Source organism: Nasonia vitripennis (assembly GCF_009193385.2).
Source record: "Nasonia vitripennis strain AsymCx chromosome 2 unlocalized genomic scaffold, Nvit_psr_1.1 chr2_random0009, whole genome shotgun sequence".
In the NCBI taxonomy this organism is placed as follows: Eukaryota; Metazoa; Arthropoda; class Insecta; order Hymenoptera; family Pteromalidae; genus Nasonia; species Nasonia vitripennis.
Window position 1 is genome coordinate 610,726 of NW_022279616.1, and position 17,726 is coordinate 628,451.

The 17,726-nt window shown below is 42.3% G+C and overlaps 1 protein-coding gene across 12 annotated transcripts in view; it reads right to left on the reverse strand.

Annotated features, from left to right (window-relative positions):
* Positions 1-17,726, reverse strand: part of LOC100114234 (cGMP-dependent protein kinase) — a 474,555-nt gene that overhangs the window by 187,993 nt on the left and 268,836 nt on the right. For 10 of the 12 annotated variants that reach the window (XM_032601577.1, XM_031925292.2, XM_031925290.2 and 7 more), the window contains 1 exon segment: positions 16,633-16,956. The exons of the other annotated variants lie outside the window; for them this stretch is intronic. In XM_032601577.1, coding sequence (XP_032457468.1) covers positions 16,633-16,956 — 324 coding nt within the window. 12 annotated transcript variants of the gene reach the window in all.

Here is a 17,726-nt window from a genome sequence, read left to right on the forward strand (position 1 = left end):
CTGGCTGCCGTTCGCTGCGTGAAAGCCGAGTCCGCGTCCTCTCGGAAGCAGCTTAAGTGGCCCGCCCAGGCATACATCGCTAACAACCTTTGGCTTACTGACTATGTTTGTATCCTTGACTATAAAACTTTCCACAGACTTAGTTAAGTTGCTTATATCCGTTCTGATGATCTCAGTCAGATTTTCCAGGTAGGTGTTCATCCTGGCGTTCTTCTTTACTATCGTTGACATTCCCATGACCAGTTTGTCAGTGAGACTGACCTGAGCCTTGGTACTTTCTTGCAGCACACGGATTCCTTCATGTTAATCTTAGGTACGTTTTAAGGTGTTTGCGTGGGCGTTGACGTAATGGTTTCTGTTTCCTCTACGTTGCTGCACTGGTTACGGGTCCTACTATTTGGGCCTTGGCTACTTTCAGAATATCCAGCATTCTGAATGACTTTTCCAGCGTGAGGATGTTCATATCTGTAAAATACACATAATCATAAGTCTGCGGTTAAGAGGATACTCTTGCAGGGCTCCTGCTACTTTGTGCACAAGCAGCAGGCTACACTGCAGTTAGTCAAGGCACTCTTCTAAAAGAAAAGTTCCCCAACCAACCTTGTCTCTTTTTAAAGAATGTGTGCCGAAGCACGGTTCCTGCCTTCCGAGACTCACTGGGCACGAAAACAGGTTTGGCAGGTATCTCGTCAACTTCGTGGCAGGTACCTAGTCAACTTCGTGGGTACGTGTTAAACTTCTCACAGATTCGCGCAGACTTTTACATATATTTATATAAACATTATTCATGAACAGAGTTTACTACCCAATTAGAAACGTTTGTCCTTGTTTGTGATGATCCAGAAGTTTCCGTCCAAAAGTGCCAGCCAGATTTCATCGCTGGGTTGATCGTAGCGTAAATGACACCGATCCAAGATCTTTTCACGTATATCTTCCCAGTCTGCACCTGAGCTTAAATATGATGGAACATATCATGATTAATATTCACTCTTTATCCTGCATACAGATTTTCAACTGAAAGTCTTTTGGTTGAGTTAATAAATTAATGCATTGCAGAGTTCACTCGCATACGAGTAGCCCTACCTACGCAGTGTCTGCGAGCAGCGCAGCACGCAGGCAGACTTACACTAGATGTGCAAGCGTGCGTTTCTATATTAACGATTAAAGATTAATTAATTTCTGATTACACCGATACGTTAGCAGCCCCACCTGCGTGGTGTCTGTAAGCTGCACAGTACGCAAGCAGACTTACACTAGATGTATAAGCACACATTGACAATTCAAAATTGCTGTGCCTACGAAGAGCAATCACGTGACCTGCAGCGCCTGCGCGCAGCCCGTTTCTCAACTGAAGCCTTCTCGTATCTACTGACGTTGCTTGTCCGGATTGTAATTGTAATTGCTTGCAATTTTATACATATATTTAAAACACAGACATCTTATAGACTGCGTCGTGTTGAGACTGCGTTGTGTTCGTGGAGGGTCCCCTACTAAAAATATGTGATTATGCATATAATAAATTACGTAAAAAAACATGTGTTAAACACGTAAAAAGACATGTAATAAAGCACGTGAATATGCAAAATTTTGCATGTAGAAATTTTACAATATTACACGTGAAAGAGCATGTGTCAAAATACGCAAAATAATATGAATCCAAATATTAATAATATTTATTTTCTATTTTTTCATCATTAAAAATTATAATTATCTTAAAAATTATTGTAATGAATATTATATTGTTATAAAATATTATTGTGACAGTATAATAATAAAATAACGATTTTGTTCTATACTTTATGTGCAAATCCAGAAAAAATCGGACACGTCAGTGGGTCTGAGTGAACAAATTTGAAATTTGAGATCACACCTACCCGACCAACTTTTTTGGGTTCTTTAGGTCATATAGAACCCGAAAAACCTTGGGTTCCCGAGATTAAAAAACATCTATTTTTTTGCCGGGTAGTTTAAATTCTGTTATGGGAATTTAACACGGGGAAAACTATCGAATACAAGCGACGATTCAACTTTACCCACGTAGTGTATGAAAGCGCAATCCAAAAATGTGTATTGCTAGGATGGAAGTATCAAAAGAGAGCTTTAATTTAAGGGCTGGTGAGTTAAAAATGGTTGCCTGGATAAAAAGTTGTCTAGGCTTGAAGATAGTAAAAAGTCACGAAGAGTAAGATGTTCTACGAAAATCAGCGATTTTTCTCTTATTCTTAAAATTCTTATAACTTTTAATCCGAGCAGCCAATATTAGTCATCCAGGGCTCAAATTAAAGCTCTTTTCTTTCATTTTCGTTTAAATAATTTGGATTAACATTTCAATTTTACCATCAGCTATATATGTATATGCCTATCAATTATGGCCGTTTTTTGGCCGTTTTCATCGTCATATATATAGCTGATCGTAAAATAAAAATGTTAATCTAAATTTTCAAACCAAAAGCGGAAGAAAAGAGCAACAATTTGAGCCCCAGATCGTCGAAATTGACTGCACGGATCTAAAGTTATAAGGATTTTAAAAATGGGAAAAATCGCTGATTTTCGTAAAAAATCGAAAAATTGGTGATTTTTTGCTATTTTCAAGCCTAGACAACTTTTGACCTAAGTATTCATTTTTAACCCACCAGCCCTCAAATTAATTCTTTTTTTTAATACTTTGATTCTAATAAAACACATTTTTAAATTGCGCCTCCAGACAAAAAGTGACATTTTCCTGGTTTTCGTTAATTTTCCCCGTGTTAAATTCCCATAAGAGAATTTGAACTGCCCCGCAAAAAAATATGTATTTTTTGATCTTGGGAACCCAAGGTTTTTCGGGTTCTATATGACCTGAAAAACGAAAAAAATGTGGTCGGGTAGGTGTGCTCTGAAATTTCAAATTTGTTCACTCAGAACCCCCGAAAGTGTCCGGCTTTTTCTGGATTTGCACATATACAGATTTATTTTACAAAACTTTTCTTCTTAATTGTAAATACTTTTGTACAAAATATTTATTTATAACATACTGTACATTTAAAAGCATTGGTGATTCAATAATTAATAAAAAAAACAAATTTGGTGTCGCTATTATACACATTTTTTTTCGTATTTGTATAAAAATTGCAATCCTATAAATTTGACTACTTTTCACTGATAATATTTCATCATTAATACTTGTGATTTCTCTAATAGCATTAGAATTAACATAACATGTTGTATTAATTAATTGATAAAGAGTTATTTCACATTTTCTTTCAACGTCCCTATTGATAAATCTCAGGTGAGATCTCATGACAACATCTCATCTGACCACGTGCGTGAATTAACTAAGTTCCGTAGCTGAAAAAATTCGTTCTACGTATTTCGAAAGTTTTTATTAATAAAAAATTTACTTATAATGAACTATGCATCTAATTTTTATACAAATATTTTACAAATTGTGTAGAAACGTACTACTATAACAATTTTTACTCAACTGCTTTGGTTCACACTTTCGCAGTGGACTCTATGGCTGTGGCGGCTTGAAAAATCACATGAGTACTGATATGAAAACCATATATCCATTAGTTAAGATAAAAACCACTTAATTTAACTAAACAATAAATCAAGTGGTTGTTATTTTAACAAATAGGTTTATCTTTCAGATATTAGTACGCATATGATTTTTGCTTCCTCCTAGAGGAAGCTTTGTAATAGTAAAATTTTGAGTTTCGTCAAAACTTCTAGAATATACTTTTTGGTGTGTTAGAAATTCAAATCACGTGTTTTTAGAAAATGTCCGTATAGGTGTGTGTGTGCGTGTGTGTGTGTGGATGTATACCGTAATATTTCTGGAACTACTCCGTCAATATCATTAAATTTTAACATGCATGTATATTTTTGGATTCTGAATTCGGGAAAAACATTTATTTTTTATTTTTCTAACTATTTACTATATACTATACTATTGCCTATATGAAAAATCACAGTCCACAGTTGGTGGTCTGTGATTTTTCATGTAGGTTTGTTTCAACTCAATAAAACAAGAAATCAAGTGGTTTTTATCTTAACTAATGGATATGTGGTTTTCATATCAGTACTCATGTGATTTTTCAAGCCGCCACAGCAATAGAGTCCACTGCGAAAGTGTGAACCAAAGCAGTTGAGTAAAAATTGCTATAGTAGCACGTTTCTACAAAATTAGTAAAATATTTGTATACAAATTAGATGCATAGTTCATTATAAGTAAATTTTTTATTAATAAAAACTTTCGAAATGTACATTTAGTAAATACGTAGAACGAATTTTTTCAGCTGCGGAACTTAGTTAATTCACGCACGTGGTCAGATGAGATTTTGTCATGAGGTCTCACCTGAGATTTATCAATATTATTATATTATCACAATTATATTTTATAACAATCTAATATTCATTACAATAATTTTTAATGATGAAAAAATAGAAAATAAATATTATTAATATTTAGATTCATGTTATTTTGCAAAATCGCGTATTTTGACACATGTTTTTTCACGTGTAATATTGTAAAATTTTTACATACAAAATTTTGCATATTCACGTGTTTTATTTCATGTCTTTTTACGTGTTTTATCATATATTTTTTTACGTATTTTATTATGTTCATAATCACGTGTTAAATTATATATCAAATCGGTTTGAAATAATCATATGATTTACTGGCTATTGGAACTAGTAAAAGTAGGTAAGCTCAAACGCGTAACGTGCTGTGGAGCGTGTTGCTGGTTTGAGGATCTGGCAAGCAGTGAGGCGGCGAGCAGAGAGCGCCGCCGAGCTCAGCGGCGGGTCACGTGATAGAGACGGCTTAACATCTTGGCGCTGTGGCGCCGTTGGACAGCTCTCGATGTCGCATGGAATCGCCAATATTCCAACATCATTGAAAAAATAAAATATTAAACACTGCTTTATCGAGTCAACGCATTCCCACTTACGACTTCCATAGGACGTGGTTTCTTTAATCAGATCTGTACATCTAAGGCCGGATATTAAAGCTCATCATTTAAGAAGATTATACAAACATATTAAGTGGCCATTAAACTTGAATGTATCTCAACGCTTTAAACAAATCAGCTTCTATCAATATCTAATGAAACGTACCTTTCTTTTTGTTTACTATGGAACGTAAGTATCTTTTGTTTTATCCGGAGAGTTGGAGAAATCCTTCATGCACCATGTCAGGAGTCATGCATTCCTTCGGGGGTCGCTCGTCTTAAGCTATGCTAGCCGTTAACTAGTCTTGTAAACAACCGTCATTGTTTTTCGCGCGGAGAACCGTCTCTACGTACGCCGTTATCTCGCCCCATGAACGCCCCTATAGTCAGCTCCAGTACTCTACGCTTTTCAGCCCAGTGGGGGCAGTCAAAAAACGTGTGTCTCATGTCGTCCCGTTTGCCACCGCAGTACTTACACCCCGGCGTTGCCACCCCGTTCATCGCGAACAGGTAGCTCCTAAAGTATCCGTGACCAGAGAAAAACTGGGTGAGGTAAAAGTTGACCTCCCCAGATTTCCTGACCACCCACGGACCTACATCTTTTATAAGGGCCCTAGTCCATCTAGCCTTTGGACAATCGGTCCACCCAGTCTGCGAATTGCGCATTGTTATTTCTCTTTCTTCCACAACAAGCGAGATGCTACTCGACGTTAAGCGAGCCTCGTAGATTCACTTGCGTTCGATCGCAAGAAGATCCACAGGAATTACTCCCGCGATTACCATCGATGCCTCGGCCGCGACCGTCCGGTAGGAGCATGATATTCTCAGGGTCCCCTTTGCTGTACCGCCATAATCTTTTTCCGATACTTACTCATAGTCATAGCTTCGGCCCACACCTTTGATTCATATAACAGGATAGAGTTAGTGGTCGCTATAAGTAACCACCTAACTTTTGGCCTAGGCCCACGGACGTTAGCCATGAGTCGGCTAAGTTGCGCTCCCCTAGTCATGGTTATTTTACAAACGCGATCTGGGTGTTCCTCGTGGTTCAGCTTTGTGTCTAGAGTTATTCCTAGATACTTGGCTGATGGTTTTATCGTTATAGTCTCGCCGCCTACATTCATAGGTATGATGGTCCGTATCTGCTTTCCTGTCAATAGGACAATTTCGGTCTTATCAAGCGCTGAAGTCAATCCGTGGTTCACCATCCACCATAGCACTCTGCAATGCCCACATTTTGTGTTGTTATAACCGTGGCCACATCGTCTGCGTATCCGATGAGCATCACGTTCCCCGGCATTTCGAGTTTTAGAAGCCCATCGTACAAAATACCCCAGAAGTCTAGACCCAAAATCGAACCCTGCGCTACTTCTGCAGTTATAGGTCTTCTTCTGCGCCCTTTTTTCGTGTCATACTCGATAACCCGGTTCCTCAGATAATCTTCCGTAAGACGCATAATGTATCGCAGCATATCGAATGATTCTAAGGCAGCAAGAATCTCGGTCCATCTTGCCGAGTTGAACGCGTTTTTTTACGTCTAACGTTACTAAAATCACAATGTCTCTAGTCGCGTGTCTAACTTCTTCTACTTTCTTTACCGTCTGTTACCTCTCTAACGGCCCCTATGGTGGTGTAACATACAACGATGCTACTGCACTTATTTTTTAACTACACCTTTAGCCTGCACTTTCGTGCAATAACTGGGTGCTTTGCATGTTTGCTTAATGTAGGAATTAAAGGAAAATAAATCTTTTAGAAAATGACCCGGAGTTATTCGAATCTAAATTCTAAAAGAGTGAGAGAGGGCTAAATGACCCGGTTTCAAACGATTCACTTATCCAAGCGATAGGTTATAGAGAAGTAAGAGGAAAAGATATGACAGCAAAATTAATAATAAAAAATAAGTCATACTTTTTATCGGAAAGGTCTTCTGCTTCGCGTACGGCCCTTAGTATTTACGGTTTAACCAGTGCTTTCTCTGTCTTTCCCATTGTGTCTAAAAGACTCAGTGGCCTATAGGAAGTGTCTGTATCCACTTTTCGGTTTTTCAATCAGTACTAGTTTTGCTCTTTTCCACCCTGAGCTAAAAACTTCCTGCACCAAGCACTGGTTGAACATCTCCAAGAGCAGCTCAGGCCGTTTCGACGCGACGATCCTGAGCATTTCCGCAGGGATGCCATCCAGTCCCGGTGCCCTGCCATCGATTACTTTTTCGATCGTTTCAGCTTCCATAAGTTCTGTGCGGTTCATTTCGCCCATCGTTCGTGTAACAATCGCGTATCCATCGCCGAATGGGTCTTTCTCAACGTCGTCAATGATCTTTGTTTAGCAGCAGCGCTTACTCTCTTTTATCGCATCTCTGAGAATTTTTCGCGATTCGTCCTGTCTTTTGGAAAGGTCCCGGGCTTCAGTCCTTTTCTGTATCCAGGCTCTTCGAGCCTTTCTTCTAGCATAGAAATTTTCATTCCTAAGCTTCGCAATGTCGTCTGTCCACCAGTACAACGGTCTTCTCTGGTGGCTGGTAGACACCCTGGGCATGGTCGCATAGCTAATCTCAGTAATCAGATTAGTAGTTCTCTATTATTATCTCTGCTCTTTCGCGTCCGCCTAATGCGTCGGGTGTAATATCTTGGCGCTTGACTATGGTTTTTCCTAGTACTGGTTTGATGGTCTTTTTTGATATTGAATAGAATATACTGGTGGTCGCTAGCTGTATATTCTTCCGTGACGTGCCAGTCTCTTATGTTGCGGATCGTTATTTCACTTGCGAAGGTTACATCCGGTATGGATTTCCCAAACTCTGTTCTACGGTAGGTAGAGGTATTACCCTCGTTTTCTACTATCAAGGTCAGCCTGGCTGCCATCTCGAGGATGGCTCTGCCTCTTGGGTTCGTCGTCGGCATGCCCCATTTCGTGGCCCTCGCGTTGCAGTTGCCCCCGATCACGGTTTCCCCGAGGACCTCTTTAGTAGCGTCCTCCAATGCCCCTTGTTTCCTTGTAAGGTCAGCGGCAGTTAGGTTCGGTGATAGATATACGCTGAAGAATGTTATGCGACCCATCCTTCCCCTTACGTAGTCTTCTCCCGTACCCGTATTCGCCAACCCACGCCCGGGCACCCAAATGGTGGCGGTTTTCTTGATGTTTGCTACCCAAAAGGGTCGATCTAGGTTTTTGTATTGTTCGCTGATCAGTAGGGCGTCCACTTTCTGCTCCCTTACGTGTTGGGTTAGTAGATCATGTGCGAGCCTACTTCTGCGCAGGTTTCCTTGGAATATCCTCGCCATCACCTTTGGGTCTTGCTTACGTTTAGAGCCGTCCGGAAGACTGTGTACGCTCCGGTGCCTGGAGTGTGCATCGTCCTGTCTTCAGGCATCTTGGCGTCCTTGCAGAGAAAACACTTTATCTGTTGGGTCGGCACATTGCATTTCCACCCGCACCATACTTCCAACAGCTAGTGCTCCTGTCAGGGTCTTTGCATTCAGCTTTTACGTGCCCGTAGCCAAGGTAACAATAGCATCGCGTGACGCTCGCTCGCACCCGCATTCGGCAGTTTATCCAACCAATGCGAGTCTTTCCTTTATTGAGCAGGGCGGCAGCCTTGGTCTAGTCCAATTCAACTACTGCCATCCTCTGCTCTCTCGTATTTGGCATGAGTAGATGGATTTTGACATCATCTTCGCCATAGTCCGTCACTGCCGCAATAGCACTGTTGACCTCTTCCTCTTTACTTTGTCGTAAAACCATCGATATCCCTAATCTCTAGCGTTATCTTGGAGATCTTGTTCTCAATCGTGCCTACTTGACCGATTGCATCTTGGATAGCTTTTTGCAATGACTTCATTCTGTCGTTGCTCTTACCTACCCCCACTAGAATGCCACCTTGTCTTGTTTTATGAACGAACTTCACCTCCGTACTCAGTTCTTCCGGCTTTACGTGCGCCTTCATCTGTCCCAGAATGTCAGCAAAGGTTTTGCCGTTGTCTTGTTTTATAAGAATAGCATCTGTCCTCTGACGTGGAGCCTTTTCTTCTTTCTTTTTCAGTTGGGTTTGCCCCAGTTTATTTTGCTGTTTCTTTTTCGCCTTTCTGCTGGCAGCTACTTTCCATTGTGTCTGACCATGAGAAGTCTGTGCATCACCCTCGCTGTCCCTACTTGTTGAGGGTGTACTGTTTGCCCAGCCTCCATCTTGTCAAGAAGCGTGACAGCTTCGATCAACATTGATCCTATTAAGGGTAATCCATCTATAATCTTGGAGATCACGCCTTTCTGCTTATCCAGGGTTTGGTCATTTCCCTGGTCATATCTTTTACCTCCCTTATCTTCCCCTGGATCGCCCCGTCTATGGGGGCAGCTGACATGGCCCCAACACATGACTGTAGGCGGTGCCAGACTGGGTATATCATGTCAGGCTATCGCACTAGCCCACTTCCACTCTCTCGAGCCTTCCACTCCGAACAAAGGTGCTCAGCTCTCTGGAAAGTTTCCGGCGGATGTCACACAGTATCACGCACCCGCTCGAGCCGGTTGACCGATACTAGCTAGGTAACCGGCCTCCCGTCTTGCTGTCAGCGGGAGCTAAAGATGGTTCGGGTCAATTCGGCACGCAAACGTGGCGGCCTGATTTGGTCCACAAAGCATATTTTATTTCTGCTCTACCTTCCGAGGTGTGTGTCTCGGCGAGCACTCCCCATTCGCCACCCGGGGGACGCGCTACATAAGGGGTGTCAGGCTTCCCCGCGTGGAATGTAAGTATCTTAATAACCGTTTCCAGAACTGTGACTTATTTTCGCTGAGAAAACCATTGACGCTCTCTTTATGGCTCAGTATTTATAAAGGAGTCATGGCACAGTCCCTAATCATCAGTCGAATTAACACATTCGTTTAGTAAACCTCTTGTAATAATCGCTACAATGGATTCATTATCATCATTGGCAAGTGCTGAGATTTCAAAAATGAACCAATTACTTGCAACTTACTGTACTCGACCACGTACACAGTTAACAAATCCAAGTGCAAGTTAAGCCTTGCTGCCAAGTATGTAACACTCAACAAACACAGCTGGGAAGTGATCAAGGATGAGATGGAAGCTATGGAAGCATACCTAAGCAATGCCTTTACATATCGCCAGGATTTTATAAATCCTACAGAAATCTTTATTTTCAATCACGATCTCACATTTACAAACTGCTTTAGAGCATAGGCGATCGGCATCGACGAGAGGCTAACGTCACCATCACCGCTGGTTCAAACGTCAGCCCACAAATCTCAACAGTTCTTCGACAAACAGACGTAGCAGCAGCAGCCACCTGCAGAGCCAGCGTGCAAGAAGCCAAAAAGGTACCAGAGTCCACTGAGTGTAATTATGAATCAGCAAACATTCAACGGCTCAAAACCGGTAGAAGACTGCATCTATTTAGGTTGAAAATAGCTCAAAGAGCTTTTAGGACTACTGAATCGTGGCATGAACTCTCTTTTGGATTATATAAAAAACAAAATGGAGAGTTAATACTCTGAAAAAGGACTCTAAAGTCGCGAAATGCCAAAAAAAAATTTAATTCTTATAAATAACATTACGCACTTTATAAATATAGAATTGACGAATCAGTTACAAGTAACTTAAATTTTGTTGTTATAAGCGTCGATATTTTAGATGTAGTTTTGACAAAAATCTATGCGTATGGCTTACCTAAAATCGCAACAGGTTTGTTCGAAGTCATGTTTCCTCTACAAGTTTGTTTTTATTGTATAATTTAGTTTGTAAGCTATAAATATGCTTCATTTTTCTACACACATACACCACGCGGGGAAGCCTGATACCCGTATGTAACGCGACCCATGGGTGGCAGATTAGATTAGATTAGATTAGATTAGTTTTATTTTGCGTACATTATATTGTACAATTATAATTTTACAGTGTTACAGGCGAGAAAAGAAAAAAAACAATACAATAGATAATAGAGATAGTGAAAGTGGAATGAGCGACAAAGTAGGTGTGTGTGTGTGTGTGTGCGTGGACTGTGTACGATTTATGTGTTTTTGAGTTGAAAAAAGTGATCCCTAGCAAGTTTTTTGAAAGTGACGGTGGCTGAAGTGTTTCTGATGTGTGATGGCAGGTTATTCCATAGGTATGAAGCGCTAATATGCAACGAGTTCCTCAGCGTCTCCGTCGCGAAAGCAGGAATTTCCAGAGGCGTCACCTCGCCCCTGACAAGCCGGAGTGTGACGCGGAAGTCAAAAAAGGCCAGTACGTATGATGGTACGACCGAGTTAAACATTTTACGTAAGAAACAAGCTGTGAAGTACTTCCTGCGTCCGGCAGTGGTTAGCCACAGCAGCTCCCTCCTGTACGGGGAGATGTGCTCATCTCTCCTTACACCATAGATGTACCGAATTCCTGCGTTCATGAGCCTCTGTAGTTTTAAGTCGAGTTCCTGCGTTAGGTCACAGTATACAAGAGAACAGTAGTCGATGATCGGAAATAGGAGTGATTGCACAAGATGCTTGCGCAACCTGAGATTGGTACTCTTTCTGAAAAAGTAAAGCCTGTACATTAGCGAGTGAGCACGCTTATACACTTGTGTAACATGCTCTTCACGTGAGTTTAGAGTCAAGCACCAATCCCAAATTACGCACAGAGGATTCAAAGCTGACCTGGACACCCCCAATATTAATAAAAGTGTTAGCTGTTGAGGGAAGTAAATTTATGTAGTAAGGGGAGCCCAGGACAATTGCTTTGGTTTTATTAACATTGAGTTTAAGACTATTTTGCGCAGCCCAGCCCATTATCCTCTCAGCATTAGCACTCATATTGTTTGATAAAGAATCAAGCAACTCGAGGTGGCATTGACTGTAAATTTGCAAGTCATCCGCATAAATAAGATGGGAAACATCGGATTCAAGGCAGAAACCGATGCTGTTTATGTACAATGCGAACAGCAAGGGACCTAAGACGGAGTCCCTGCGGGACGCCGATGTTCAGACGCCACGGAGAGGAGCGCTCGCTATTGTCAGCCCTGCCTCTTCTTGGTCTCCAGCCTAGCCCTTGTACGCAGCTTATGGACGTCTGATGGCTCGTTGATGTTTATGAGCCCTTGATGATCAGGACTCAGAGCTTTAGCCTCCTCCAGCAAGGGAGCGTCCAATTTGCTGGTGTGTAGCTTGCGTTTCCGGGCCTTGGCGATGACGATCGAGCGTGCAAGCGCACTTGAAGATAGTGTAACGGCTAGTAGTGGCGGTCTGCCGTCACCCCTGGCGGAGCTGTTTGTAGCATCAAGCCTCCGCATGGTCCTGACGGATGCTACGTCTCTTCTAAGGACCGTGGGGTCAAGCACGTTTACAACTGAGAAGGCGAGGAGATGCAGCGAGGTTTCACGGGTATAATGCAAACCCGTGACAACGACCACACAGTTCGAGGTCTGCTTCTGGCGCCTCTTGACCTCGGCCAATTCACTGCGTAGGCTGCAAATCTCCGCAGTGTTGGGCACAGTGCTGCCGTTGTCCTGCTGCATCATCCGGCTCCTCGATGACAGATCTTGGATTTGTGCCTCAGTGATGGTGGACTCAGCATTGTGTATGCGAGTTTTGAGTGCAGGCAGCTCATCGAGGGCCTTGAGTCGCTTCTCTAGCGGGCCCAGACGCTGCTCAATTTTGGAAATCCTCTCCGACACGATGTTCTGGGTCTTGAGGGCCTCCATTTGAGCATTGCGTATGTCGTCCAGTGCTCCGCGAATGTCCCTCAGAGCAGCCTCAACGGACGGCGTAGGTGTTGTTGTAACTAAACAATTATATTTACTCAGGAATACTGTAAAAATTATCAAACAAAGTTTATAAATACCATATGTCAGGTACAATAGGTGTTCGAAGGCCAAAAATCACAATTTTCAATATTTCAGCTACCGCAGACTTACTTAAGTTTTGGGCTTCGAAGGGCACTTTTTTCTTAATGGATCTACTTTAAACACATAAGTTTAAAAAAAAATTTCATTAAAAGTTGTCTACAATTTGATAAAAAAATTTAGAAAATGACAAAAATTATGCTTAACTTAATATTGTACCTGACATATGGTATTTATTAACATTTTTTGATAATTCTTACAGTCTGCCTAAATTAATATAAATGTTTCATTGGTTATTTAAACAATTTAAGATACTTTTACACAAAAAATCAATATATCATTTTTTGCTTCCTCCCAGAGGAAGCTTTGTTATAGTAAAGTTTTGAGTTTCTTCAAAACTTTTAGAAAATACTTTTTAGTATGTTAGAAGTTCAAATCAATTGTTTTTGGAAAATATCCGTATGTATGTGTTTGTGTGTGGATGTGTATGTGTGTGTGCGTGTTTGTGTGTGTGTATGTATTTGGAAATGAAAGAGTCCCTCCGCTCCGATTGGAGATAAGGCAGGAATAGGACAGACCAGGTTAATAAGTGATGACTTGGTGTGTAATGACAAACAACTTATATTATTAAGGACTGTAGAAAACAATAAGGTGTAAGACCGAAAGGTCTGTCCAGATCGCCGTCCAGACCGAGACTGATAAGCGCCTAAGCTCGCCTCACGCTCGCCTTGGTGGTGCTCGGAGGGGACCCCCACAGCTACTCCCCCACCAGTGATGAGGGCGGAATGCCCGAGGAACGATGAGAAGAATTCCTGATGAGGGTGAAGTCCTGCCTGGGTAAGGGAGGCTGCGGCTGCTGGACGCGGCGCCCGTGCCGAAGAAGTTGAGGGCTGCAGAGCGGAGACGGGCTGACGCTGGGTCGAAAGCTACCAGGTCCTTCATAGGCTGGTTTGATGAAGACCCAGGAAAGCGTCGGAATAAGACCTGTGGCCGTCTGTTAAAAAAACGATGTCTGCCTGGACAGCGTCCAGGCGTGTCAGTGCTGCATGTTGTCGCTGCAGTGGCCGGCGACCTAAAGCCTAGGGTCAACGGCGTTGAAGAGCGTCCTTGGCTGATGAACATCCTCGGTTGCCGGAATGCACCAGGACATCGGTAACGAGGATGCGGTCGAAGCTGGACGATGCGCTGAAAGAGACCTCGCTGTGGCTGTCCGTGGGTACCAGCGCCTACTGCGATGGAAAGAAGGCCGGAGCGAGCGTCGTCGAGCGTCCTCGACGGAGCTTGCCCCTGCGCATAGTCGAGCGCACGGCCTGGTAGATGCTGGTGGCCCCGGGAGAGCGGTGATGCGATGGCCTCGAGCGCTGTGATTTGCCGCTACACGGTCGCTGCCAGCGATGATTAAAGAGCCACGGCGTGCGGCTGTTCGCTGTGCAGAGCCCGATGCGATGTAGCACTTGCGATGTGGCGCGCGAGAGGCTCGATGCGCGGCTTAAAATAGCCGACTGTACGCAAGAGAGGTAGCGCGACGAGCGAGCGCGGTACGATAGTCGCGGCGTGTGGCGCGAAATGGCGACCATGAGCGACGCGACGGCGTTCCCGGCGCCGAGCGACAAGCTTCGCGAGGGCGCGACGAGAAGAGCGACTCGGTCCTCGCAAAGAGATCTGCCTGTCTTGAAGCCGGTGATGAGGGCTGCGAGGCGCCGGAGATGATGCGCGTGCTCGGTGGCTCGGTGAGCTGGCGATGCTCGGTGGTGTGGAGCTGCCGATGATTTTGCCATTGGTGCTGGTGTCACTGGCTCCGAGGCTGCTGCTGTTGCTGCGATGACGGTGTTAGGCCACGAGGAGCCTCTCCGCGGCGATGGCGATTTTTGAGGCCGAAGCGGGGCCTCCTGGACAGCTCGGCGATGATGGCGAGACGTCGGCGCGCTGAGCCACTACTCGCTGAGAGGTAGCAGAGCGAGCGGTGCAAGAGACGCGACGCGCGGCTTAAAATGGCCGACTGCGCGCGAGAATGAGAGAGACAGCGTGACGTGCGGGCGCGGAGCGCGGCGTGTAGCGCGAAATGGCGGCTTTGCGCGACGCGACAGCGTTCCCGGCGCCGAGTGGCAGGTTTCGCGAGGCGCGATGGGAAAAGCGACTCGACCTCGCGAAAGGATCCGCCTGTCCTGGCGATGATTATGCCGACCTCGAGGCGCCGGGGCGATGATGTTGGTCGTGGCGTCGGTGGCGCGGTGCGCTGATGAGTGCTAGTGGAGAGAAGCCGCCGGTGATGTTGCAGCGGGTGCTGCGCTGCTGATGCTCGTTGGTGCCGCGCTGCTGGTGTCCGCTGCCGTGGGCCGTCATTTGCTGATCTCGTGGTTGCGTCAAAACTGCAGGTCACGTGTCAAACTATACCCCATTAAAATTTCAAGTGATTTGACTACTTACTTTTTGAGTAATAAATCGAAAACTGAAAAAAATGAGTTTTTTTTGTGCCTCAATTACGGACGCAAAAAGGCCTTATTGCACTTGAGATTTCGGAAAAATGTAGATATTTTATGTGTTTTGGCTAAGTTTATTGCACAGCTTTCAAACCCCCAGGGTTCGTAAGATATCAAGGTTTCAATTTTTTTTGAAAATTTTTTGATTTCTTATATCTCTAAAACAATGTAGTCAAATGCTTCAAAATTATATTTGGTGTTTCACTATAAAAAAAGCTATCTGCTGTTAAAATTTTAAACGATTCCATCAAGCGGTTTTCAACTAAAGTGCTAAAATGTAAAAATCGTTTTCTTGAAAATTGCGCGAGCGGCCTATCTAATGAATAACCTGCTGTTTTGATGGTTAGGTTGGTTAGGAACACATGTAAACATGCGTGAATTTCTGTGAAAAAAAATTGACCAGAGCGTTCGTATTCTATAATAAGAAAACAGAGGGGTCTGCAAACTTTTGGACAATGAACTATCCAAAACTTTTATTAAATTGAGTATCAAAAATCGCCTCATACATTAGCAAGCAGATATATAGATATATTAAAACAATATTTTATTTATTGGGCTTATAAATTTAGTTGGCAGCGATTTTTAATTCAAGGTGGTGAGGTCCCCTTAAGGATTTCAAAGACTGCATTTCATTCGTTACGTGTAAAAAACTAAATAGATGCATGCTATTTGAGAGAATGAAAAGCATGTCCAGATATTTAAATATTTTTCAATTACATTTTTCAAATTTTAGAAAACAGGAATATTTCAGACGTTATTTTTAGTGTATGGCAATCGACAGACAGATGCACGTTTATTCAACAGTGCCTGCAAACAAGTGATTTTGTCTCCAAAATGTGCACACGTTTAGAGGCGTAAATTCCATATCAGTACATTACCAAAAATCAATCGAACTATTTGTCAGAACTAAAAGATAAATTAAAGCCAGGCGAAGTATTAGCTGGTATGGATTTTTCATAAAATAATTTTTTTAGCTTATTATAACAATGCTCAATGCACCCTACATTCTGCAATTTATTATTATAGAAGTGCAAATGAGATTATGCATCGCAGTTAAATATTCTTGTCTGACAGTACAACACATGATGCAGCAGCTGTGCATATCATGCAAGAATATATTGTGCCTATAATAAAAAAAGTCTGACCAAATGTTAAAATAGGACAGATTTTGATGTAAAGATATCTTTAAAAAAATGATGACCAGATGTTGAATTAAACCTTAAAAGTCAAAATTCTTAATATCACAAACTCTGATCTTAAAGAAAGAAAACTAATAAACTAAAATAATATGATAAATTTGTTGAAATTATTGTTTGAATGATTAAATATTTTTATAAACATAAATAAACATGTGTATAAGTAAATATCTATGATTCATACTTGCAAATGAATGGGGATTCGCAAGCCTGCATTATGCGCTTCTCGTTAAGAACATGCTCTTGTTGCTGTAAATCAACCATAACTTTCTTTTTTAGTTTTTTTAAAGCAAAACTTTTTTTAGCATCTGAGTGTAATGTAACTAAATCAACACGTCCAAATCCACCAACCCCTAAGGTACCTCTTATTTGAAAGTCAGACAACGTTAGTTTTTCATATTCAGTTTTCCATCTTTTCGGAGTAAGAGTGCGTTTTTGTTTATTTAGCTCTGATAACCAATCTTTATTACGAATTTCCTCCAAACTTCCTAAATAGTTCAGAAAAGATCTGCAAAAAACGTTATTGTTAAAGTATATATTCTAATGGTATTTGAGTAAAAATTACTAGACAATACTTTTGTAGCATTCTCTACACTTTCATAAAGTAATATATCGTTTATAGTGTTGTGTGACAGCATGGAAAATTAAAAACATATAATTAATCTTGTATGTAATACAGTATATTTTGATACTAGTGTGGAAATTTGATTTCACCAACTTAAAATTGAAAATATAAACGGTGAATGGCACTGATTAGTAAGTGAAGCTATCTAGTTAGGTTAAACTAGAATATTATATCGATTAAGTAATTGGATGAAAATTGTAAGGATACGCGTGTGTGCGAGTGGACGAAGTCTTGCAAGAATCAAGAATGTAACAGCGCGGTCGCATCGAGGTTAAAGGGCGTGTACTGTTAAAGTATTAGCATGTATTCGCGATGTTTGATAGATCTACTCATTAGAATGGTACAGAAACCCGCAAAAGTCCGTAACAGCATGTCGTGACGTATGCGCCAATTGTCGTCGTAACCGGTAGACAATCAGAGATGCAAAGCGGATGCATTGTCCTCGTTGTCAAGTCGCGGGGTGGTGCGCTGACAAGCTTGGCCGGGGCTCTTATTGTCTGGTGGTGCAGATGGCTTCTCGGAAAGATTCCATACGGTTCCTTTGTTGTCGAGCCGAGACGCACTTAACCGAAAAAGTTCGTGGCGATCTTGACTAGCAGCGTTATGTACACGTGTTGTAGGCAAGCCGCCGATTGTGTGCGAGATACTCGGCA